General features: G+C 28.2%; 1 protein-coding gene across 5 annotated transcripts in view; it reads right to left on the reverse strand.

Moving 5' to 3' along the window:
- The window catches only part of LOC129966656 (uncharacterized), a 65,113-nt gene that overhangs the window by 7,865 nt on the left and 31,834 nt on the right, over positions 1-25,414 (reverse strand). For 2 of the 5 annotated variants that reach the window (XM_056081157.1, XM_056081158.1), the window contains exons 4-6: positions 13,200-13,350; positions 10,921-11,020; positions 8,151-9,521 (exon numbers count right to left, since the gene is read on the reverse strand). In XM_056081157.1, coding sequence (XP_055937132.1) covers positions 8,151-9,521; positions 10,921-11,020; positions 13,200-13,340 — 1,612 coding nt within the window. In that variant the 5' untranslated portion in view covers positions 13,341-13,350. Of the gene's footprint in view, positions 1-2,309; positions 2,547-6,345; positions 6,563-8,150; positions 9,522-10,920; positions 11,021-13,199; positions 13,351-18,074; positions 18,231-25,414 lie in introns of those variants that run through there. The other 3 variants (XM_056081161.1, XM_056081160.1, XM_056081159.1) reach the window with 3 other exon arrangements.

The following is a 25,414-nucleotide window of genomic DNA, read 5'->3' on the forward strand; positions in this document are numbered from 1 at the left end:
GTCTTAAAAATGAACAGATGGCAACTCGTTATTTCTTAATGCAGAAGTAAAAAAATAATGTCGATTAAAAAGGAAATTAAAAATTCGGTCGATGGTTTGACCATTTTTTTCAACTGAAAGTGTGTATAAAAAAAAAGAATTTGGGGCATGCGATAAAGAAATGTGTAGAAATAAATGTGAGAAGAAAATTCTTGTGCTTTAATGTGGTTAATGAAACTGATATTCCGTCGAACATTTCTTTTCAATAGCATTAAAAAAGTAAAGTCTGCAGTGGTTAATAATTTCTGGCTTAATGCAGATACTTCTTCATTAATTTCTACTACTTGATTATCAAATTTATGTAAATTATTATTATTACAAGTCCCTTTGAAAATATACGTGTTTATTATAATTTAAAAGGATTTTACCTGTAGTTAAAATTATATATATATATATATATATATATATATATATATATATATATATATATATATATATATATATATATATATATATATATATATATATATATATATATATATATATATATATATATATATATATATATATATATATATATATTTACGGGATGGCAATGTGTGGCAATGTGTCTTTTTGACTGGAGTGTCGGAAGTACTAGAGTGGATACTCACTAGGGAAAAACTGAGAAGATAAATGTTTTGCTATTTATTCTGCGTTTCCTACTTTTATTAACATTTTTTTTATCCTATATATATATTATTTTTATTTTTTATCCTACATTTATCTTATTTTTATTTTTATTTGGTAGTTGAAAGAACAAAATTTATTTTGTGATATTCTGTTGTATAGTTTCCAAAAAGGCATTACTTACTATATCAAAGTTTAAGAATATATTAACATAACGCATTAAATTAATATTAATGAGCAGTCATTGGGTTTTGACGGCGAAGCTTTTAACAATAACATACTGTTCTGTGTGACTGGAAATGAATTAGATATTGAAGTTTCCATTTTAAAGTTACTGGGGTAGTGCCGCCATCTGGTGGCCGAATAAGATTATAAGTAATTGAATGTCAGTGCGAATCAGGGAAGGAGAGATGCTTGAGGAACACTTCCTAAAGGCACTAAGTGCTTTTTTGCGATGTTTGTGCAAAATATTTACACTACTGTACGGCATTCAAAATACTGGTCAAAAACGTGAAGAGGTACAATATCATGTTTTAATAAAATTCACGAACGACAGAGATTCCACCGTGATGGCTTCCTAGAAGAACGCTTCGCTTGGAATAATTTATCACTTATTTTAATGCGTTTGATCTGTGTACAGGATGTTAACAGGATGATGGTGGTTGGGGAAAATGAGAAGAAAGGTCAGAGATTGACCACTTTGTGTTAGTTGGGGGCCAACTACCTCGAAGAGGATATCAGTTCAGCGAATCGGTGTTATGGACGGTTTACGTTAAAGACAGGCTACAATAACTCATGTCGATACCGCTTCTTTCAGTAATGGCAGGGTGGTCAATTAAGTACGAGAAAAAAAAGTGTTCGTCAATAAGAAAAGCCTATAACAAGTTCCTAGCATTTTTTTCCTAACCAAACACAGTTCATTATTTTGTACAAATGCAATGAAAGAAAATAATTTAAATTTTTATAAAGGTTTGAATAGAATGCACTTTTATCTTCTAGTATTAATCAGAATATAAACATGTGATAAAGAAATTTGCTAGTAATTTCAATTTGTATTTCATATTAAGTCTAAAAATCATCATAAAGTCGATCATCATGACGCTATTTTCAATTTTCCACACTCATTTCTGTTCTCATTTCCTCTGTTAAAATATTTTAAAATGTGCCATGAATACAAAATATCCAAACAGGCAGTCAGATTATTTATCAGAAAAATGCTGTTTATAAAAGTCTTCTTAATGCAGTGCTATTCGGGAATGCGTTTTAAAAATCTTTTTCTATAATTTAAATATTGAATGAAATAATTAATGCTTGACTTTTTAATTTCACTTTTTAATTTTTGACTTTTTAATAAGAGATTTTTAATAAAGACATTTTAATTAAAAGATTAAAATTTTTCATAAATTATTTCATCTAAAATTAACTTTCTATTTTTTTTCTTTTTTTCTTTTTCCTTTCTTTTTTAATTGAACCGATTTTTAAGATTTACACAGCAAATGTTCAAGAATTAAAAAGTTAGTAAATAGGGTTGAATATCCATGATACAAAATATAATATTTTTTTCTATCAAATATTTAATGTAATTTGTTTGAATATCATATATTTGCGCAAATGAAACATTAGAAATCATGAATTATGAAATAAAGAATTAGGATGTAAAAAATAAGTAAAATCGTTTATTAGTATGGAAGTAAAACAATAAATATAGCTCAATATAACAAAAATATATCAAATGAATGTAACAAATATACGAATAAATATTTTATAAAATCGACTATGCTTTTTATAGTATCGCGATGAACAATCAGGAGATGGAAATTGTTTTGATGCTTCATGAAGGCTACAGCATTCCATTCTTCCATTACATCTACGGCTCGTTTTGATTCTTTTAATTTGTTCTAGAAAGAAACAAAACAAAAAAAGAAATCTGATTAATTGGTTTCACTCATAATCTGAAAGCAAGGATGTGAGAAACAAACTACCAAAACTTAAAAAAAAAAAAAAAAAAAAAAACACCCCTACAAATACGAGGGAGTATAATTAAGTAATACGTATAATCTTGAATTGGATAATGAATAAATAAAAAAAAGCGATGAATGACAATACGAAAACTGAAATGAAAGTATTATCAGCTTATTATATTTTTATTCTTACTGAGTAATTTTCATTCAGATTTAAATTTTTGATCGTCTCAGTCTCCCTCCTCTCCTTTCTTGCAAAACTTTTAGAATTCATTTAGAAGTTTTGGATCATTCATCCTACAACCCGGACTTGGCATCCACAGATTTATCAAGACAAAGTAGCACATATGCAGGCTTGTCAACTTAATTACATCTTTCAATTTTCCACTGACATTAAATATATAAATGATGAAAATAATGCTGCAGTCAATACGTTTTTCAAAATTAAGGAAATTTTCTCAATAAATTATAATCAATTAGCTCCTGAACAAAATCAAGATGATGAATTAAACATTAGAAAAAATTATATTGGAATTTAAAGTAGTACCCTGTACCTTCAAGGAAATATTTTTGATATGATAATATATTTAACTACAGATTCGGCAAGATAAAAAAAAAAAAAAAAAAAAAAAAAAAAACAGCCGTAGATTTTTTTTGAAGAAAAAATGCGCCAACATATTCACATACTACCCCACCAAGGAATTAAATCAATTATAAAATTAAAAACTTCAAATTCCATTTGGCGTAAAATTAAAAAAGATGTACGATTGTCAATTCAAGCCTCTATATCTTGCCAAAACTCTAATGCAATCCGCAAAACAGAACTGAGAGAGCATGAAATGCCCCCAGGAAGATTTTATAATGCTCATATGGATCTCCATAGTCCACTTCGTCCACCCGAAGAGAACGTTTGCTTTTTAAGTTGCACCGATATATCTTCCGTTGGACTGAAGAATTCCTTTCGATAATATTTCCAGTCTAGTAAGAGCATTTCATAAAAAATGAAAAGTAAATTTAAAACTCCAAACAGATTGATAGTAGGTGTTATAATACATGAATTACAGACCATACAGTATTTGACATTTTTTTTTCGTAAATATTTATTATATTTTATTTCTCGTCTTGTTAATTTTATTGGCAACGTCTCTTTTGAAAAAAAAATTACAGTATTCTGAATTGAATTTTGATGATGTTCAGTTTTTTAGAAATTTTAAAATAAATGTGATTTAGAGTTGTCATTTTCATTTGGTGTTTTAGACAAACTTTTAGTTGCTGCTGAGAAAATTATAAAAAACTTTTCGAGAACATTCAGTATTTCACGGACTTTTGAAAGGGCTATGCAGAATTTTTGCGATAAAGTTAATAAATCCTCCATATCAACATTCATAAATTGTTGAACGTTCTCCGTATCCAGGCGGAAAATTAATTGTTTAACACTGAATTCCTATTAAAACACCGAAGAACAGCGCCCTCTAGCTCATCCATTATAGAAATACTTTTCTATTTTATTTTGCTCTATTCTTGTGTACCTTGTCTCCCATATAAATTTGTAGGTTGAATTTTAAATCAACTCATAGAGAAACAGGAATTCCAAAGAACCTCTTATAAATAATACGCGAATTATTTTATTTCAAAGGCAGAAAATTATGGCAGCCATTAAACTTTGTTCTTTTTTTATACATAGGTGCATTATAAACGAAAAACATATTGTTAATTTTAATAACTGCTTTAATTAAATATGTCTGGTGTTATAAATCTGTTTTAATTTAATATATAGTTTTAAAGACCAAGCAATTTTTTTTAAATTCTATATCTCTTAGTGTACACATCCGGGTACACAAAATACATACATTACACAAATGTACACATTGTATGTACAAAATACATACAATAATACATTGGGGATCTTCCCAAATCTTTTTTGCGTTTACTCAATAAAGGTTTCATCCCCATTTTTCCTCATAAAATTGCGGACCTTGAATAAGACCACTAATGCTATGCATGGCAAAGACGAACATTTGTAACGAAATAACGATCTTTGGCGTAAAACTGCCCTTTTCACGGAATCTAACGTCTTAACATGTGTTTTGGACGCTTTGTTTCTCTACTAGTTTTAACCAAAATCTGACACTAAAATACAATTGTAATCCGAAGATTGCATACCGAATTTCTTTGATTTAAGTCATTGCGTTCAAATGCATGCGAAAGCACCGAGCGACAGACGGTCAAAACTTGTTTCCCACATTACGTTTTGAACATATCTGAACAGACAGATTGGTAGACTTTGCCCGTGGCAGATAGACTTTGAATCATTTGAATAGACTTAGTTCAAAAATTTAATAAAAATTTACAAATTAGGTCTAAGTTTATATACTTAATTTCATTCATCTCATTCAAAGCGTTATTGAGTTACTGCGCTCACAGAGAGACAGACATAGTACAAAAAAATATGTTTCTTGAACTCTAGGAGATTTGCCAAAATTTCAAGTTCGTATTTTTTGATCATTACAACACTTTTTCTATATTTATTGTACAGAGAAAGATAAAAATAGAAGGAAATTATCAATTTAATCAAACAAAGCTAACGGTAATTTAGGTAAAAAATTGTAGGCTCCCAGCGCCATCTATTGAGTGATCTAATATGCAAGGAAAGTTCAATTTTTATTTTAGCCAAAGGATTAATCCCAATCCATACCTTGTTTAATTGAAAAATTGAAATTACAGTAATTTCTAGGATATTCATTTTTAATTAATTTTTAATGAGGTTATTTGATGCTTCAATGTATGAATTTTCGAAATCAAAAGTATTAAGTTTATTAATGAATTTTCTTAAAGATAACAACATGAATTTTCTTAAAGATAACAACATTAATAAACTTCATACTTTTAATTTCGAAAATTCATACATTGAAGCATCAAATGACCTCATTAAAAAATTAATTAAAAATGAATATCCTAGAAATTACTGTAATGTCAATTTTTTTAATTAAACAAGGTATGGATTGGGATTAATCCTTTGATTAAAATAAAAATAGAACTTTCCTTGCATATTAGATTACTCAATAGATGGCGCAGGAAGTCTACAATTTTTTACCTAAATTAACGTTAGCTTTGTGTTTTTAAAAAGCGCGGATCACAATCGATAGCTTAAAATTTCCTTGACTGCTGCTGTGTATTCTTACCCTTTTGTTTTTCTTTAATGATTTAAGTGTTATTTTATGTTTTATTTGCTTTTATTGTTATTGTATTTTTACTTATTAGTGGTTATTTTCTTCTAATTTGTTGTTTTGTATTTTCCTTTCTGTTAAAATGGTATATCTCTTGGGCCTAATTTCAGGGGATTTTCGGGTCACGAGGAATCATTATTAGACCTTTGTCTGGATTTCCTTCACAGAAAAAATCCCTTTTTCTGGATCCCTGCCTGAGGGTGACCCTTTTCCTATTAACTTGATTTTAATACTTTTGTATCAATTTATCTGTGTTTTAGAAGTAGCGGCATTTGCGCTCTCTAAATATATGAAGTTTTTTCCTGTTCCTTTTTTTGTTGTGGTTTGAATAGGAAATAATTTTTAGTTGCGATTTCGAAACTGTTTTGTTTCGTTTTTATTTTAGCTTCGTTTTCAAACTATTTCTTACTTTAGATTGGTTACTTAAATAAATATATATATATATAGCAAGAGATTTTAACTAATTTGCCCAACAAATTGAAATAAACAATTATATAGAACAGACTTACTTGAGTCCATTTTCGGCCTTTTCGATGTGAAAAACTTTCATATTCTGAGGCGATGGATCTATCTTGTGCTTCATGCTCGTGTACCGATTTCTGAAAAAGATGTAGAAGCCATAGAGCACGACACACGACAGACAGAGCAAGGCATTGAAACGGAAGGCCACCCTACCACCAAATGCATTCATGATCAAGCCACCAGTCAAACCCGAAGAGGCCTTGCCTACAGAGTAGAACGTACATAAAATATTAGATTACAAGAATAGTATGATTCGTAAATATAAAAAGAAAGACTTCTAAAGATTAAGCACTTCTTTTTCAGATTCATTAATGCAACAATCTATATGTGTGAGTTTCGACAAAAGATATATTTCGTAAGAAATCAATTGTCGTGTTTATATGCAAGCGTTGCGAGAATATTTTACAATACCGGATGATAATATTGTAAAATATTTTATGCTACAGGATGGAGTCGAATATAGATTTAAAAAAAAGGAGAAATCTCCACAAATAAGCGAATACCTTAAGCCTTCTACCATGAAACATTAGCAAACAATAGAAGTACATTAAATAATAGATAAATTAATTTCTATAGCTATATAAGTCATGACATATAATATTGTAAAGCTGGTTCACAAATTCATTTTATATCTTTTTCATTCAACTTTCGCTGAAATAATTTTTTTCGTATTACGAAAATCTTCAAAATTTAGTTATTATCTTATAACATTTACAGTGAAATCACAGAAATATTATAGGTACTAATTATGAATCTATTTCTTTAAAAAGTGGATAAATAATAGGAAATGGACATTAACGAACCTATTATAATTTATGGGAATTTTATCGCAAAACCGGAATCTTTTATCAATGAAAAAGGAAAGAAAATTATAAATAGAAGATACTAATATAACGTTGAACAAGGATATAATATAAAGTTAATAATATGAAAATGATGGGCAGGAAATTTTGTTAAAAAATGATTTAAAATCAAAGTAATTTTATTTAAATAAATTCACCTTATTTCAGGGGTTCACTTAGGGCTATGAATATTTTTATGCCTATGTATTAAAAAATAAATACGTCAAATTTCTTACAAAACAATTCCAAATAAAATATATTATTTTTTAAAAAATTAAAGATACAATTTTTAAAAATTTTAAAACATTCATTCCAGGCGACTTAATTTTTAATTTTTTCATTTTTTTTTCTTATTGCTTAATGTAAATTTATCTGGAACAAAACTGTGTATGATTTTATAATTCCAATTAAATGCTATTTTTTTAGAAATAGTTTTAAGCACACTGAATTTGTCTTGGAATTTTATGTTTTATTAAACTAAAATTGATTTTTAACTATCTAAAAAAATTGAAACATAAAATGAATATCCTATTTTCTTTTAATGTTTGACCGCAATCTTTATTATCAATTTCATTTAATTTCTTCAAAAATTAAGACACTTGGAACATTTTACATATATTTAAATCTAACTACAATATCATTTTGAGAAAAACCATTAAAATCTTTGGGTTCTCCAAATAGTCATTTTGTTCAACAATATATTTTATAATATTATTTCAGATAAATATAAACATGTATTTTATTGATGAAATGATAAAAAGAAAATTGTGCTTTTTTGAAAATTTTTACTTATTTCAAAGTCCATTGCCCCCTTAAACAAATTATATATTACGAGTGCTTTTTTTTATCTGTATTAAATTTAATGGTTAATACAAATCTGATTTAATAGAATTGTGATTCAGCTCTATGCCAACAATATTATTGCTACGATTTATTAAGGATGTACCCACCTATGCTGTAATGTATCGCTCCTGAAATCGTTATAATGGTAGATGTTAATCCTTCTGGAGCAATATCATGGCTATAAACAACAACAGCCACCCAAAGAAGATAGTAGTTTAATATTCCAGTTGCTTCAAGGACCAAAGCGAGCCAGGGATTTCTTAGAAATGAATATCCAGTGGAATTGACGATATATGCCACAAATGCCAAAATTATGATTCCTTTCGGACCTATCTTCTTCACCCACCATTTGGAAGTCAACAGAAACGGCAGCCCATACAGAGCACTTACAGATGTGATCAAACCGATGAGCAAACTGGGTGCCTGCATGTCTTCGAGATACCAGAAGAGAAAATATTTGGTGAAATTCCACGACGTGCCCAGGATAAAAATCACAATAAAAAATACTACAACGTCGATGTTCTTGAGCAAAATTAAGGTTTTCTTCCACATCTGTTCACCAGGGGAAACAACCCGCACTGGGAGTTTATAAATGACAAGGAACAAAAAGCATGTCATACCTATAAAAAGATACAATGCTCCTGCGTAATTTTTTTCGCCAACTACTGGCGATGTTACTTCTGCAATATAGCCAGCGAGAGGAGATATAAGCAAGTTGCCAGAAATAGCAAAGAATCGTTCACGACCAAAATCTGAGTTGTGTTCCTTTGCCAAAAACATGGCGGTTACATCCATGCAACGGTAAGTATTAGAGTAAGTGGTCAAAAATAAAATGAAAAGGCCACCATAAACAAATAATAAGTAATTTGTATTTTCTTGCCGACATTGCATAATATTTGAATTTATTTCACAGGACGTTGAGCAATTTTTTGTTTGATCTGAGTAGCACCAGGAGGTATTTACATTCTGAAATTCTAAAGCACTGACATTATATACGAAGTTACCTTCTGTCCTGTTGTTATTATGAGACTTATCGATATAAATGGCGAGTGATATATTACTTAAATCCCTCCCATCAAAAATTCTACAAACAGAATCTGTGTCATTGCAAGTTAGAGAATCATTTCTAGAACATTTTGCTTTACAGTCTCTCACATCAATTCTACTTTCCTGCAAATTGTATTCAGTTTGAGCAACAGTTTGTTGAGCATTGCAAAATAAGTTTATTTTAGGTGCTGTACAGTTTGTGCGGTCCATTTTGGGTGATAGCAGAATACACAGTACTGTGAGTGTCACCAACAGAAGGTTGGTAACCAACACTGGTTTTGATCTTCCAATTTTATCAGCCACGATTCCAGACAGTGCGCTTCCGATGAATTGGAATATTGGTGCAATAATAGTGAAGGTGGAGAGTTCAGCAAGAGAAACTCCTCGTTGCTTGTAGAGGACGGTGATGAAAGACGGCATGAAAGACCCAGCTGTGAAAAAAAAGGGATATGAATTTTTATCAACAAAGGGACAATGAAATATCTGAAAAAAATGGCACAACTTTGAGAGAAAGCAGATTAAAAAAATTAATAATATTACATATGGGTCGTTTATTTTGAAAGAGGTAAAAGTCCTTTTACAAAATTGAGATACCTCATTATTTATAAATTGGAGTTGGCATAATTAATTATTTTTTTTTTAAATTGTCTAATATGCTAATTCTTAATTTCATGAGATAAGGAAAAAAATGTACTTTCATATTTTTTAGAATAAACTGGTATATATTTTTTCCGTTGCCTGAATTCTTTAAAATATCATCTGTTTTATTCATTGTTTATTTAAAAAATGCCTGAAAAGTCTCATCATTATAAATAAGTATGGACAGTTATGTGCTGATATTCGTCGAAAATAGTAACATGTTAACGGCTATTGGTTTCGTAAATAAATAAAAAAAGTTTCTTAAGTATGAATGAAATGTTTTATCAGACGATAATAGGAAGAAGATTACATTGCCTTTATGAAGAAGATTACTTTGCCTTTATAAAGAAGAATAACTAAAAATTTGCTTCAAAAGGCCTATACAATATTTGCAATACTAATATAGTGCCGCGTAACTAACTATATGTAAGAAAGTATATTCGTTATGGTAATATTTGGTTAAATGCCATAAGAATAAATGCTAATTTTGTCCTAAATTCATCCTTGGTTTCATTTGAAGAATAATAATACTTCAAATTTAAAAAGTATCATGAGGCAAAACAATTCGTCAGACTGATTTCAGTAAAAAAGAAAGCGTGGATGAGAAAATCATAGTTATTTAATATTAATTTTTATTTTTTTAAACTAATAATTGTTACATTGCTTTAACATTATAAAGAAAGTTCAAATGAAAATAAAATCTTTTATATAAAACAATGGAGATTTAGTACAATAGTTGCAAAAATGATCTAAAATTTTGAAAATGAATAGTTAGCATATTGCATTAATTAAATATTCGTTTTTTATTTACCAGTTAACTGTTTCGATCCTTCGGAAAGAGTATATCTTAATTGTCATAAACGCACACACACACACACACACACACACACACACACACACACACACATATATATATATATATATATATATATATATATATATATATATATATAATTAATAACTAATAATAAATATAATAATTGTAATTGAATAAACTCGTCATAACGTTCATAATTACGTTGAACGTTCATCATAACTCGTCATAATTATTTTTTCCATGAAAAGTATACTCGTCAAACACAGTTAACTGGTTAATGCAATTCGTAATCAAACGGTAAATATTATTAAAAAAAGAGTTTAGAATGAATTTAAATACTTATACCCTATAAAATAAATTTTAAATTTTCTTACCTCCATAATAGGTAAAGAGGGCGAGTTTCAAAGGAATTAAAGGTTTGTTGATGCTAATTTTGTAATCTTTACACAGCCTGATAATGAAGTGAGTCGAGTCCTGTCAAAGAATTAAAAATTGTAAGTTTCTGAAATGAAAACATACGGTAATATCATAAACTAATCGAAATAACTTTGAAAACTTATAACAGAGATTCATTAATAACACAAACGCATTAAATGGAATAAGCGCGGAAAGCTATGAATTATTCCATGATTTAATGAATTGCAATCATATTTAGACATATACTTGTTTATTGGTTTTGTTTCTATACATATAGACAGTTGAGTGTAGCATGTGTTCTTACAGACAAAATAATTATATTTGATACTTGGTCTAACAATATTGCCACCAAGCACAATTCCCAGCAGAATGAATACAGTATTGATGACGAAAAGAGAATTAACTTTTCGAATCAAACAATAAAGGCAGCTTTCAATTCTTCAACAGAGTGAAGGGACGCATCAACGCATATAATGTCCTCGTCATTTGACAAAGTTCAAAATGATTAAGTCTCAAAAAAGTTTCAGTGGTGTTTCAAAACGAGCATAATCATAACTAGCCTAAACAGCTTTGTTTTCAGCGCCTGATATTTTTGAGATTTTTTTTTACTCCCATAATTTTTATACAAATTATTTTCTACTATTTTTATTGCATTTAATGCTAGGATGCTTTAATTTTTTTTCCTTTTTATTTATTTTCTAATTTTTAGACTTTAATATATTATTTTATATAATAATAGACTTTAATATAATATTTTGCAATTCATTATTATAAATATAATTTTATAATTATACTTTTTTCATATTCATTAACAGATGGAATCATCATGCAAAATCGAATATTACCAAAATTCGCTTATTAATTTAGTTCTTAAAATACTGTATTGTCTCCTGAAACCCATTGCTGCAAAAAATTTTAGACTTCACTTTTACAAAATAAATCGTTATTTAATTCTCAACAAACTCCAAAGTCCCAATTTTCCCACCCTGATCGGTCAGATTGTTGCTTGGGATTCTAGCATTCTCCATTTCTTTCGAACTACAAATCGATGAACAAGATATATTGCTACAGATTCGTGACTTTATACCTCTTCATCAAGAACGTGCCTTAGAGCCGAGTGATTTTAACCTCTTCTCTGAATTAAAGGACAGGTTAAGAAATCAAAGCTAGAAGGCTAATGAGGAGATTCAGAGGAACATTAAGGCCCATCTCACGCCACTGGCGGTACCTTTCGTCAAAGCGGATGTCAAACATAATCTATGAAAAATGTTTTAATCTTTACGGCGATTAAGTCGAAAATTAATCATGATTTTTCTTAACAATTGGTAATAAATTGATTTTTACCTTTTTTTTATGGTTTACTGGAGCTTGAGAAAAAATGGTCGCGGTATTTTCTTTTCTTATATTTGAGCGTATATTTGAGGTGGGTGATAAATTTTATTTTTTGATAAGACCACAATTCCCTCTTTTTTTCAAAAAAATATGTATAAAAAGACTAAAACTTGAACTAGAAAATCGTATAAATCGTATTCTATTAGGCTTGGTTTCCAAAATCAAGTCCTTGCATAGGATGAGCAACATGGAAATGAATTGAAACGATGTTATTAGATTAGGTGTCGAATAAACTTGTAAAATTTACAAATATTATAAATTATAAAATAATACAATAATATAAATGTTAGGATAAGCATAATTTGCTGGGCGCAGATGTTTGAATTTAAACAGACTTCTTAAGCATAATTCAAATTTTTGGTTTTAGGTTATTTGTTGCAGGGGGAGGATTGTACAGCACTTAAGTAATGCTGAGTGAATAAATTTCTGTTTGAAAGAGTTTGTTTCAAACAGAAACAACAAAGTAGATTTAGCCATTTGAGGGAATGACAGCATTCGGACTGTGTTACATGATGATAAACAGTCAGATTCCAATTGTTTCATTAAGTATGTATTATTTATAACGTACAGCAACGCTCTGCGTCTAATTAAATAATAGTGTGTAGAAATGTGAATGCAGTGTAGTCATGAATCAAAATAAATAAATAAAAATATACGCACGTTTCAAAAAGTTATTAAAAATAAAAACATGATGTTAAACTAAAAATATGTTGAAATGTGAAACCAAACTGATCAAAATATTAAAAGAGGAATCTTATAGCGTGTAATCTTTACGGACACAAAATACCGGAATTCGCTTCTGCATCAAGATGATACAATGAGTCTGAGAATTGTTTCGACTTACAGAAGACTCAGAGTTCTTTTCCCCTCTGTTGTTCCCTGAAGTTTCATTGTCAAGTCGGGAGCCCTGAGCGACCCGAGAATCGTTTCCAGCCCTTTTACCCATTTCGGGTGGCGCGTCGTCATTCGGAGGAGGTTCGGCCATCTTCTGGATTCTGAAAGGAAAGAATGCGATATTAGAATGGCGAGAAGATGGAAAATTAATGAAAATAAATAATGTTAGATTAATTTATGGAATAACTGATGTAATAAATGATTAAATCCAAATGTGTCCAAGTATTGCCATAGAATTTCATATAAATTGGATGAAACCTTTATGAGGCTTATTTTATGATAATATATAAAAATAATTCATATTTTATTATTTTGGTGCATTTTTATGTATGCTTTTTTATCGCCAATACCCATCACAATGCTAATGGGATAATTGTAACACAATAATTGTAAATATATATCATATTTTTTTCAAATAATATTCCTGGCTCAAATTGCAGGAATATACTGAAAGACTCTGTCGGCCATTTTTTATAATGAAATGCACAAAAAATGTGAGCGGCAGCTCTGAAAGATAGCTCAACGTTCATTGTGCTATCTATAACCGTGAGTATCATCGGTTACCTATGATGCTTATGGCACTATTGAAATAGCCAACAGCTAATGACTCACAGGGCGATCAATGTGTTAATCATGGAATTACAAAATTTCATAAAAATCTCATTTTAAAATTATGAAGGAATTGCATATTTATAACTATTCTAATTATTCTATATTGTTATTAACAAAACATTTTTAGTTCATATTACAGGAAAAATGATGTCTGAATGTGAAAGAAGCAAATCCCACAAATGTTTTCGAGATACCTAATGATGATCATGTTATAATCAACATTTGCATTTTCAAACTTTTAGATGAAAATATCCTTAAATTACACCATAAAATCTAAGAGGAATTTGTTTAAAGTTTTTATTACAATTTTAATTAAAATGGTTGACTTAAACCTTGTAGGATTCATTAGGCCCTTTAGGTTTTGGGACACCTCTTTCTCCTCCTTAACTTCCAAAACTATGCATTTTTCTTTTAATAATTTTAATTTAATCTCTATATCAGAAGTGTTTATGTATCAAATGTTATAACAAGCTTAAATAAATAAAAAAAAACTTTAATTTAAAGCTTCCATTTCAAGAGAGATGTTTTCGTGTTTCGAATATAAATAGAGATTAAATTTAAAAGTAATTTTAACAAAATGTTAAAGTTTTTACAAAATCTTTTTAACGTTATGATCAGAACAAAGTTTGTCAGAACGGTTGACGTGTAATTTAGTTCGCCAAATGTAAGGAAAGTATTAATTTTTTTAGTTTTAGTTTTATTAATGTCCCATTTTAATGCAACACTAAAGCTATTTTGGGAAATGTAAGAAAAGGATCACATTATAAAGGAATCTGGAAAAAAAAGACTATGACTATGTTTCGATGTTTGATTTTAATTTGAATAAGTTAGAGCAAATGCTCTTTATAAATAAAATAAATGAACAAAATTGAATTTTCCTGGCTTCTCTATATTTTGTATAGTAAAATACCTATTAAGCAGCAAATTGATAATTTTTTTAAACTGTGATATGGAACATTCGTCTTTTGTTGTGTTTTCTGTTTACTAAACGCTTTACTTTCTATGTGCTTTATATTTTCTAAAATTTTTAATAATTATAATTCAATTATATTTTCTCTTTTAATGTATTTGATTTAGAAATTTAGGAAGAAAAATAAATTGATCACAAAATTTATTTAGAAATTTAAATAGCTAGCTGTTTTCAAATGATATTTTGATTAAATTTATAAGCATGGCACAGCTGCCAAATTTGAATTTTTTTTCAACTTGCAAAATTTGACAGAAAATGTAACGCGATTAAAATCTAGCTGTTATTTCCAATTCCTCGTTTTATTTCGGAAACGTGGATAGAAAAATTAATTCATTTTCGCGTGCGTTTCCATTTTCGTTAAGTTAATATTTTTTCTCTCTTATCAAACAACAACGATTCAATTTTAAGTGCTTAGTATTGTTCATTAATAGTTAACAACTTGGAAAATCATATTCCAAGAAAACGAGCTGGTTGTCAGTAATAGCTAGTAAATAAAAACAAAGTAATAAAAATTGTAATCTAGCATCAATATACTTATTTTTGCAGATATCAAAACTACTTCTTTGCTTCGACTAATAGAGCGTTTTTGTTGAAACAATTCTAAAATACTTTTAAAAAATCACATTCACAAAAACTAGTACAAACAATGCTAAATTATAAAAAACTCCAACGTAACATTTAATTGAACGTATAACTACATCAGCTAATCCTTATTTTGGCATGTAATTTTAAAAATCCTTGTATGTTTTTCAATTCACCATATCAACAATTTTATTCTGTAGAAATTTTGTCGATTTAGAAAGGATTTTAGTTTTCTTCAATTAAAATATTTTCTGTTAGAAATTTTTTTGGTAATTTTTTATGAATCTTTCATATTTACTCGATATTTTTTAAAAAAATCAATAATGATTTTTTTTAATTAAAAAGGTTTTAACAGCAGTTTTATAAACCATTTTTTATGATTTTTTTAAAAACTAATCTGTAATGCGCCTACCTTGGGAAATTCAAATAAATGAGCTCACAATCAATTTCACTTAGAAGAAACATAATTTTATGCAGTTGCATTATAAACTTTAAATAAAGTGCTATTGTTTTTCTAAAAATTAAATGAGGTAAAAAAAATTGTTATTTTCGAATATAGAAATCTTTTATGTGTACCATTTAGATTGAAAATTTAACAAAACAGAAATATTGATATAAAAGTATAACAGGAATCTTCACTTGAATGCTGTTTCTCTGCCATGGATCATACATGTGAGTAATATGCTAATGATATAAAATATTCTAAATAGTTACAATATAATCCCATGTACAAAGCATTCATTCTAGAATTTAAACAATTTTTAACTTTAACAAGACACAAAGACTAAAAAGAAACTGAAATGATTACACAGCTCTGCCAAAGAGATAAATTTTATTAAAATTTATCTCTTTGGCAGAGTTGTATAAATCATTTCAGTTTCTTTTTAGTCTTGCATATTATTTCAGTTGTAAACATCCCTTCTCTCAACTAAATATGAAAAGTTTGCAAAGTAAGTTGAAAAATAAGAAAAAATGATGATAAAGGTATCAATGAATAAAAGTTTTTATCAAGTTTCGGCATAGCATACTCAGTTTCCTTAAAAATATTTTTTTATTCATGATTTAAATTAAAAGAAAAACAACAACGCTAGTTACCTTACGCTAAAAAAATCAAAAACTTTATCACCTCAACAGAACTGTACTCGAAAAATAAAGACTGCGCAAAAAAATCTACGAATTTATTGTTCAAAGCATTGTAAATTGAGATTGTATAATTTAGAATAGTTGTGAATCCATACAATCTAATAAAGACAAAGTAAATCAATGATTTCCTCTAGAATTTTAAATAATTTTAAATTCATTTATCATACCAATACATAAATTAATTTCGAATTTATTGTTATGTCGATCAGAATTTTAATTCAATCAGTGGAGAAAGAATAATCGTCACGTACTTCTATAAATGCAATGTCGCTGCGGCTAATAAATTCTAAGAAAAATATTTTCATACTAGAAGTTAACCTTTCACCATCGATTCAACCATGATTTTCGAAATCACCAGAATATATCCCTTTCTGAAAATTGTCTATGCAAAGAATGCTAATAAATCTCAGGGACGGAAGTTTGAAAGAGCTGAATTAAACTTTTCAAATTCTATGTTTAATCAGAAAATTTTTTATCTGGATGTCTATACTTTTGTATCATTTACCAAAAGTGGTAAGAAAAAAAAATGATTTATTTCTGTCGTAAAATATTCTATATAAAGAGATATTGTGAATTGTAAATACGTTCACAGAGACAATCTTTTCTATTTTACATATACACAACACGGATTATTTAATTTTAAGTCGAAAAAGACAGAATTTTTTTTTACTGAGAGAGATGGATGAATTTGCGGATTTTAAAATATTTTAATATTTTTCTAAAAAGTGATAATGAAGATATTCGGGGCAAATATAATTTTATTAATTACTAAAATTCATTATTTCTCATAAAATACAGATATTAAAGCTTCCCAAATATATCAGTATGGAGATACTATAGAATTTTCACCTGGAAACGGTAGGTTTATTATAAGCTCTAATGAAAATAGAAAAAAAACCCTTCGTTTTGTTCGTTTTTTTGAAAATTTAAAATTTTAAAATAATAATAAATAAATAAAATTTTCACCGTTTTTTTTCTATGAACCGCTGATAAAAATCTATTAATTCATTTCTTTCTTATTGATATATTATTAAATTAAATTGAAAAATGTTAGAATGTCTAAAAACTATTTAGAATAAATAAAAATACAAGGTTCTTTGAAAATTATTATTTTTGGAATAATTTATCATTAAACAATGGGTTTTATATGACATTTTTACCCTGGTATTTAATTTCTCTATACATCGTTAAAATATATCTTTAAATAAATATAATTGCTGTTCTTAATATCATTTTAATAATAAATACCAGCGTAATAAAAAAATATCCCCAATACCTTTTCAATATATAAATATATAAAATTTTCAAAATTAAATAAAAATGAAAAGAATATATCTTTTTATTTTTAGTAACATTGAAACTCCAAACTGAACCAAAAAGCTTGATATTATGTTACCAAAACTGGAATCGGTAAAAATATATATTTAAATAATCACTAGTATTTATACTGATTAACAAAGTTCAGAAAATTAAACAAAATAAAAATTTTAATTTAAATGAAATTTCTAAAAGTCTTACCAACGATATGGAATCGTTAAATAATTGTATGCCACCTCTTCTAACTAGAATGCTTAAAACTTTCAGCACGGGCTTTTCAACATCATTACATCATCAGAAATTGAGCCCATTGCAGCAGCACTGTTGTTATTCTACGCATGCAAAACGAAATCGCAGCTGTTTTCACAGGGATAGAAAATAAAACGAGAAAAGATGGAAAGAAGGTAAGACAATCGCTTAAATACAGAAAATAAACCCTTGCAGACTTCAGATTTGTAAAAGAAAAAAAAATGTAAAGAAAATATTTTAATATATATATGAGAAGGAGGATTAAAATATTTAATAGAGAAATTCGAATTGAAAAATTAATTTAGCTCATATTATCAATCGACAGTAAAAGCAGCGATAATGGGAAAAGAAACAAAGCACCTTGCTTAAAAGAATGAATGAAAAACTTACTTAATGAATTGTTAGCAAACACAAATTGCATCAAACATAGAATTTAATCTATGTATTCTTTACAGTTTAATTTTTGTTATAGCTATTTTTAATGCTAATTTTGAAGGTTAAAAATATTTTTTCTCTTTTTTCTTAAAATTAAATGTGATAGTTTTCGTAAGTAATGAATATTGGGCAGTTGCAGTAATAAATGGAATAAATAATCATTTTTTTTATGAACAACCAGTATAATCGGCTATTTTATAAAATGAGATCACTTTCAGATGACGCTGTTTTTTTTTTTCCTTTTTCTTCTTCTTTTTCTTTTAAATAATTAATCTTACTCTTCAAAACGTTGCAAAAATATCGTTTGGTTTTTTTCAAACTCGTTTTCAGTTTAAATATCGCACTCTTGTAATACACAACTTAAAATTTATTCTTTAACGACTTTTTGTATATTTTGTAATCGCACTTTAGTGATTTTAACTACACTGTTAAAAATTGTAAATGTTTCTCAAAAAAACTGTATTCATAAGGTAAGGGATATCATTTTAAAATCAAGATGCAGTAAATTAATTGGATTTTACCCCACATACAACAGCTTCCAGAATATTCCAGCAACGACGAACTTGTGATGGAATTACTAGCTACTACTTATTTGTGAGTTTTAATTACTGCAATACAACTACAGAACATATAGAATGTTAAAGAGGTAAGTCTCGAATGATAGTGTTACTAGTTATCTTTTTTTCCTCTTTGACTTCGTTATATAACTTCGAAGTCAATTCATATTCATATGGAGTCAATTTAATTAGGTCAAATTTGTTTATGGAAAGTTTAAAATTGGTTGAAGAATGCGCATTTCGTATTTCTATTTATTTGCAGGCATTATCCAGAACACAGTCTTTGATAATATGCCATTTTAAGATTTATTAAAATAATTGATGTACACACAGATAATGATAAGAAATGAATTAATATAAGAAATATTGAAAAAATTCATGGGCAATATATATACAGTGGCTCAAACAATTGAGAGTACACCTTACTTTTACTTGATAAATCCGACTTTCAATAAAAATAACACACTACAGAGAAGTGCAAGCATGTTTTTACTTTTACACATAACAAATGGTTTAATTTAAACTAAAAATAAAGAAAAATCAACGAAAAACCTCGAAACTGAAAGATTTCAGAAGCATTTTAAATAAACATACGCAGATTTTTGCCTCAAAAAATTGAGAATACACCAGTGAAATTTTAGTAATATCTCACAAAGAATAAAAGTGTCAATATTTAATTGCATGTCTTTTGGCTTTTATAATGGCCTTTAAACGTCCTGGTACCGATTCGACAAATTTTTGGTGGTATCTGAAGATATTTTACCCCATTCTTCTTGCAAACTTGTTTTAAATGCGTTTTATTTCTAATTTTGTGTTTTTGAACCCCTATTTTGAGTGTGGTCCCCAGGTATTCAATAGCATTGTTGTCGGGGTACTGTGGTGGTATGTGTACATGCTGTTTACAATGAAAAAAACATCGCATTTTGACGTTACGTGCGTTCTGTTTGGAGTTGTTGTCCTGCTGGAAAATGAAATTTTCTAATCTCAATTTTTAGCACTTTCCTTTAGATTACTGAGATCGTATAGTTCATTCAACTTGCTGCAGGTATTTCTCAAATCATAGGCAGAAGTGTAAGTGCTGAAACTGCGTGAAATGTAATTAGACAAGCTGGCAATAAAAATCGAATTGTTAGGGAGAAACCGTTCATCAGGTTGCAAATTCAGAAAAAGCGTTTATAATATACAAATACTCATCAATTGAAGACCAATAAGTTTAATAGTTAAAGTTATATTTAGTGATGAAAAAAAGAAATCAACATTTTTGACAGTAACACCAGTTGCACCATTTGGAGAAAGCCTAATACTATTTTGGATCCAAAAAATTTACACCCTACAGTTAAACATGTTGGTGACTCCGTCGTGATTTGGGGCTGTATCGTTTCATCCGGGGTAGGAAATTTAGTTTTTAAAAATGGCATTAGGAGTCATATGACTTACTTGGATATACTTCGCAGCAATCTAAAGGAAAGTACTAAAAATTTAGGTTTAGAGGGAGGGATATTTCATTTTTCAGCAGGACAACGATCCAAACAGAAAGTACGTAATGTCAAAATGCGGTTAACTATTTATTGTAAACAACATTTACACATACCACCACAGTACCCCGACAACAATGCCATTGAATATCTGTGGGCCACACTCGAAATAGTGGTTCAAAAACACAAAATTAGAAACAAAACCATTTAAAACAAGTTTGCAAGAAGAATGGAGTAAAATAACATCAGATACCTAAAAAAATTTGTCGAATCGGTACCAGGACGTTTAAAGGCCATTATAAAAGCCAAAAGACATGCAATTAAATATTGACACTTTTATTCTTTGCGAGATATTACTAAAATTTCACTGGTGTATTCTCAATTTTTTGAGGCAAAAATCTGCGTATGTTTATTTAAAATGCTTCTGAAATCTTTCAGTTTAGAGGTTTTTCGTTGATTTTTCTTTATTTTTAGTTTAAATTAAACCATTTGTTATGTGTAAAAGTAAAAACATGCTTGCACTTCTCGGTAGTGTGTTATTTTTATTGAAAGTCGGATTTATCAAGTAAAAGTAAGGTGTACTTTCAATTGTTTGAGCCACTGTATATATATCAGTAGCAAAATTTAAGGCCATGCCATATCCAGGAACTAGAAATGGAGAAATTAAACACTAGTCTTCTCTCAGTCCAGACACTTTTTTATAAACACTTATTACAAATAAATAACTGTAAGTTTTTTTTATTATAAATAAGCAACATTCAATACTTTGTTTTGATCCTATTTCAAAAATTGAATTATACTCACAACAGGTTTTCAAAAATTTCATCGACATCTGATCGATTGTAGCGGTTTTTAGTGGCTCATATATGACAATATGTTGAATTTATTATAATAATTGAATTTTAATTTAATTTAGTTTTTATTTAATAACTAGTAGCCTTTGGCGACCAGCCTGTTCGCCAATCTTAATGTTCGTTAAAATTTTAATAATTAAATATTTTATGCAATTCCAACTTTAATAGATTCTTCAGCAAAATATTTTAAAACTTCAAGTTTTGATAGTCATATAATTCACCCATAATATTATAAAGGCCTTCAGTCATAACGTGATATGTATCTCCCTAATTTTCTGTTACCCCTCGTAGAATTTATGCTTTAAATTAAAGTGTAAATGATTAATCTGCAATTAATATAATAATATTTTTTACTGGAACAAAGCATTTTTTTTTATAATATGATTACTGATAATAGAGTCACTGAGCGTTTAAACTTTATGGGCACTAAAGAATATCTTTCTTAATTTATGTAATATCTCAAGAATTTGTCAACAAAATTTTCTCAGATTCATCATGAACAGATCGATTCATTACAATGTTTCATTTTAAATGCATCAAACATTAAGAAAATAAAATGAATCGTTTAAAATAATCGGTCGAAAACAGGTTTAAAAAAACTACTTAAAAAACGATGTACTGAAAACTATAAGCATATACAAAAAATATATATAACTAACAAAAATACAATTTAATTACAAAAGCATGCAACTAACCTAAAAATAATTTAAATCATTGAAAACTGGTTAAAAAAACTACTTAAAAAACGATGTACTTAAAACTATAAGCATATAAAAAAATATATAACATAAATACAATTTACTTACAAAAGCATGCAACTAACCTAAAAATAATTTAAATCATCCGTTGATAGTGGTTGTCATGACAACAATCAGAACAATGCGCATGCGTGAATTTTCTTCGCCAGTAAGGGAACGCAAATGCGTGAATTTTTCTACGCCAGTTGGGGTAACGCTATGCAGATTATACATTTTTAATTTCCTTTATTCTGTGTTATTTTAATTCAAAAGTACTTCAGAATGAATCTGAAGGATCGATTCATTAACAATGTTTAAATGCTTAATGTTTAAATGCATAAAACATTAAGAAAATAAATAGAATCGTTTGAAATTATCCGCCGAAAAATGTTAACCCTAGCCTCATTACTGTTGGGAGAAAAAAAAATCTAAAGCCTTACTCATTTGGCGGTGGGGAAAATGGAAGATTTTTTTTGGCGGAAAAGTTGGCGGTGGGGAAAATGGAAGATTTTTTTGGCGGGAAAGTTAGTTTTTAATTAATAATTAAAATTCTAATTAAAATTTCAAGAAAAGGGACCCCAGGTGCACATTCCCAACCTCTAAGGTATATATGTACCAAATTTGATAGCTGTATGTCAAATGACCTGGCCTGTAGAGCGCCAACACACACACACACACATTGAGCTTTATTATAAGTATAGATATGTTGAATTATTATTTATTTATCTTGATTAAAAAATGAGTGTTGTCCTCTTGACGTTCTCCAATTTTTGTACAAGTAATCGAATACTTTTGGTGGGCTTAAAATATTTTTATAAACTTAAATGAAATACAGTAAAGAAAATGAAATATATGTACAAATACAACTCTTCCCATCGGCCTTGCATATCCAACACTGATAAATACCTACAACTTTTCTGTTAAGATCACGTGATAAATTTTACATATCTTGCATGTTGCTTTTTTTTATTTATTGCTTTCTCACGTACACGGATAGAAGAATATAATAGACAGGATTTGTTCCATTTAGAACAAATCCTGTCGTCATTTGACTTTCGTCTACGGCTATGGAACTTGTAGTCGTAGACGAAATTTAAGTTATCTATATTTCATAACTATTATTTTCCAATGCCATGCAAAGCATTCTCAGCTCTACCTAAAGTTCACAATTTTGTGTTAAAGGAGGGAGGATGTGCCTTTATTAGAGTGTATGATAGAAAGTTCTGGGGTGATGAACAAGCATTGTCTTCACTTCGAGGATTTCTTAAAAAATTTAATAGAAATCAAACTTTTTGATCTAATTATCACAAACAAAATGTCAACTTAGAGCTTAAGATATATCTTGCTTACATGAATGTTAGTGTTAGCCAACATTTATGTATGCATAATCCCAACAAAGTTTTTTTCTCGAGATTTAAAGCATAGAGATTCAACAAAATGTCAAGATTGAGTCATTGAATCGTTTGACAATCGTTGAACAATGCGAGAATGTTCCCCAAGACTGATAATGGTTTACTTTCATCAGAGTTCAGAAAATACGGAACAACAACAAGCGATCAATGAACTCTAGAAGCAGTTTCACGGACTGAACTGATTTTAAAAGATAAAAAGTTCAATGAAAGGTCAACATGTTATTAAATTGGCTCCGGTAATGTTAATCATTTTACTTTTTTTTATATTTACGTTGTCAGTTATCTTACTTTGTTTTTATCGTTAGTTATTAAAATGATGTCAATTAATCTTACTTTTAAAATAAATTATAATTTTATGCATAGTTTTTTGTATTGAGTTAATTTTATCTTAAAATGAATTAAAGAGTGTTTTGATCCTATTTTACTTTACAAATTTCCGGGAAAACTCATGAATCAGCACAAATCAGAACGAAAGTTGAATACTTGAATGATAGCATTAATTTGGTGGTTTACAAAGGTATTGTTTATTTTCACTCACAGTTATAAAAAAACTAATAAGCTTGGATAAAAAAAATGTCTTGAACTGAAAAATCGGTTTAGAATCATGTTTCTCTGAAGCTATAATAAATTTATTTATATGTTTAAAGACAATGAAAAAAAATTATTGAAGTTTAATTAGAAAGAACATCCATCCAGAATCCTTGGCTATATGCTGCAAAAAAGAGCTGATGACGCTTTCATAAAATTCTTTAAATGGAAAAATCATATATATATATATATATATATATATATATATATATATATATATATATATATATATATATATATATATATATATATATATATATATATATATATATATATATATATGATTCCTTACTTTTGCTTACTTCCTTACTTTTTTTACTGATAAGGGTCAACAGTTCTTTAAAAGGGACGTTCTTTGAATCACACTACATACATAAGATAGTAAACAGTTTCGATCAAAAACAAGTAAAAAAAAAGAAATAAGGAGCATAGTGATTAATAATTGTATGTACTTTCATTCTAAACAGACGAATATAGAAAAATATTTTGTTTTTAGTAAAATAATTACATAATTTCAGCATTACTTGTTTTTTCTGTCTATTTGAAATTTCTGAATTGCTGATTAAGAAATTTCTGTGTAGCTATAATTTATGAAATGCGGCTGGTATAAATAGAGGATAATTTAACAATAAATTATGCTTGTCTGTCAAAATTTCTCCTTTAATAATATGGATTTTGTTAATATTTGGAAATAGATAAGAGTACTGAAATTTCTTCAGATACCGATGGTGTAAAATATAAATCAAAATTCTCTTTAGTAGCAATCTAAAATTAGTAATTTAATTAATAAATATAAATAAAATATTTTAACATCAATATTACCTGTAGAATAACATTCTGCGAGTGAAAGAGTGGAATTAACGAACAGGAAATTTTCTATGATCCTGTACAATTACATTCATCACTGTATACTGCTTTTGCAGTTCATAGGAAATATATTTTTCAAGGAAAAATGTTATTCGTAGATAAATATACACTGGCTTAACTGAATGTCAATAGAATATGTTATTTGCTTCTAAATAAAATTGTTTCACAACAACGGATCACGCCATATATCGTGTGGAGAATAGAACTAATCTAATGACCGTAGTTTGCATCCTGCAAGATAAATCTGATTAAGAAAATGAGTTTGGTCTCTTCGATTTCGAATTGTTATTTTTGCAAACAATTAATGATTTCTATGATTGAAACTCAGATTTTAGAATGAATTAGTCGAAAGCTCACTAAGGAAAAA

Source organism: Argiope bruennichi, chromosome 4 (assembly GCF_947563725.1).
Source record: "Argiope bruennichi chromosome 4, qqArgBrue1.1, whole genome shotgun sequence".
In the NCBI taxonomy this organism is placed as follows: Eukaryota; Metazoa; Arthropoda; class Arachnida; order Araneae; family Araneidae; genus Argiope; species Argiope bruennichi.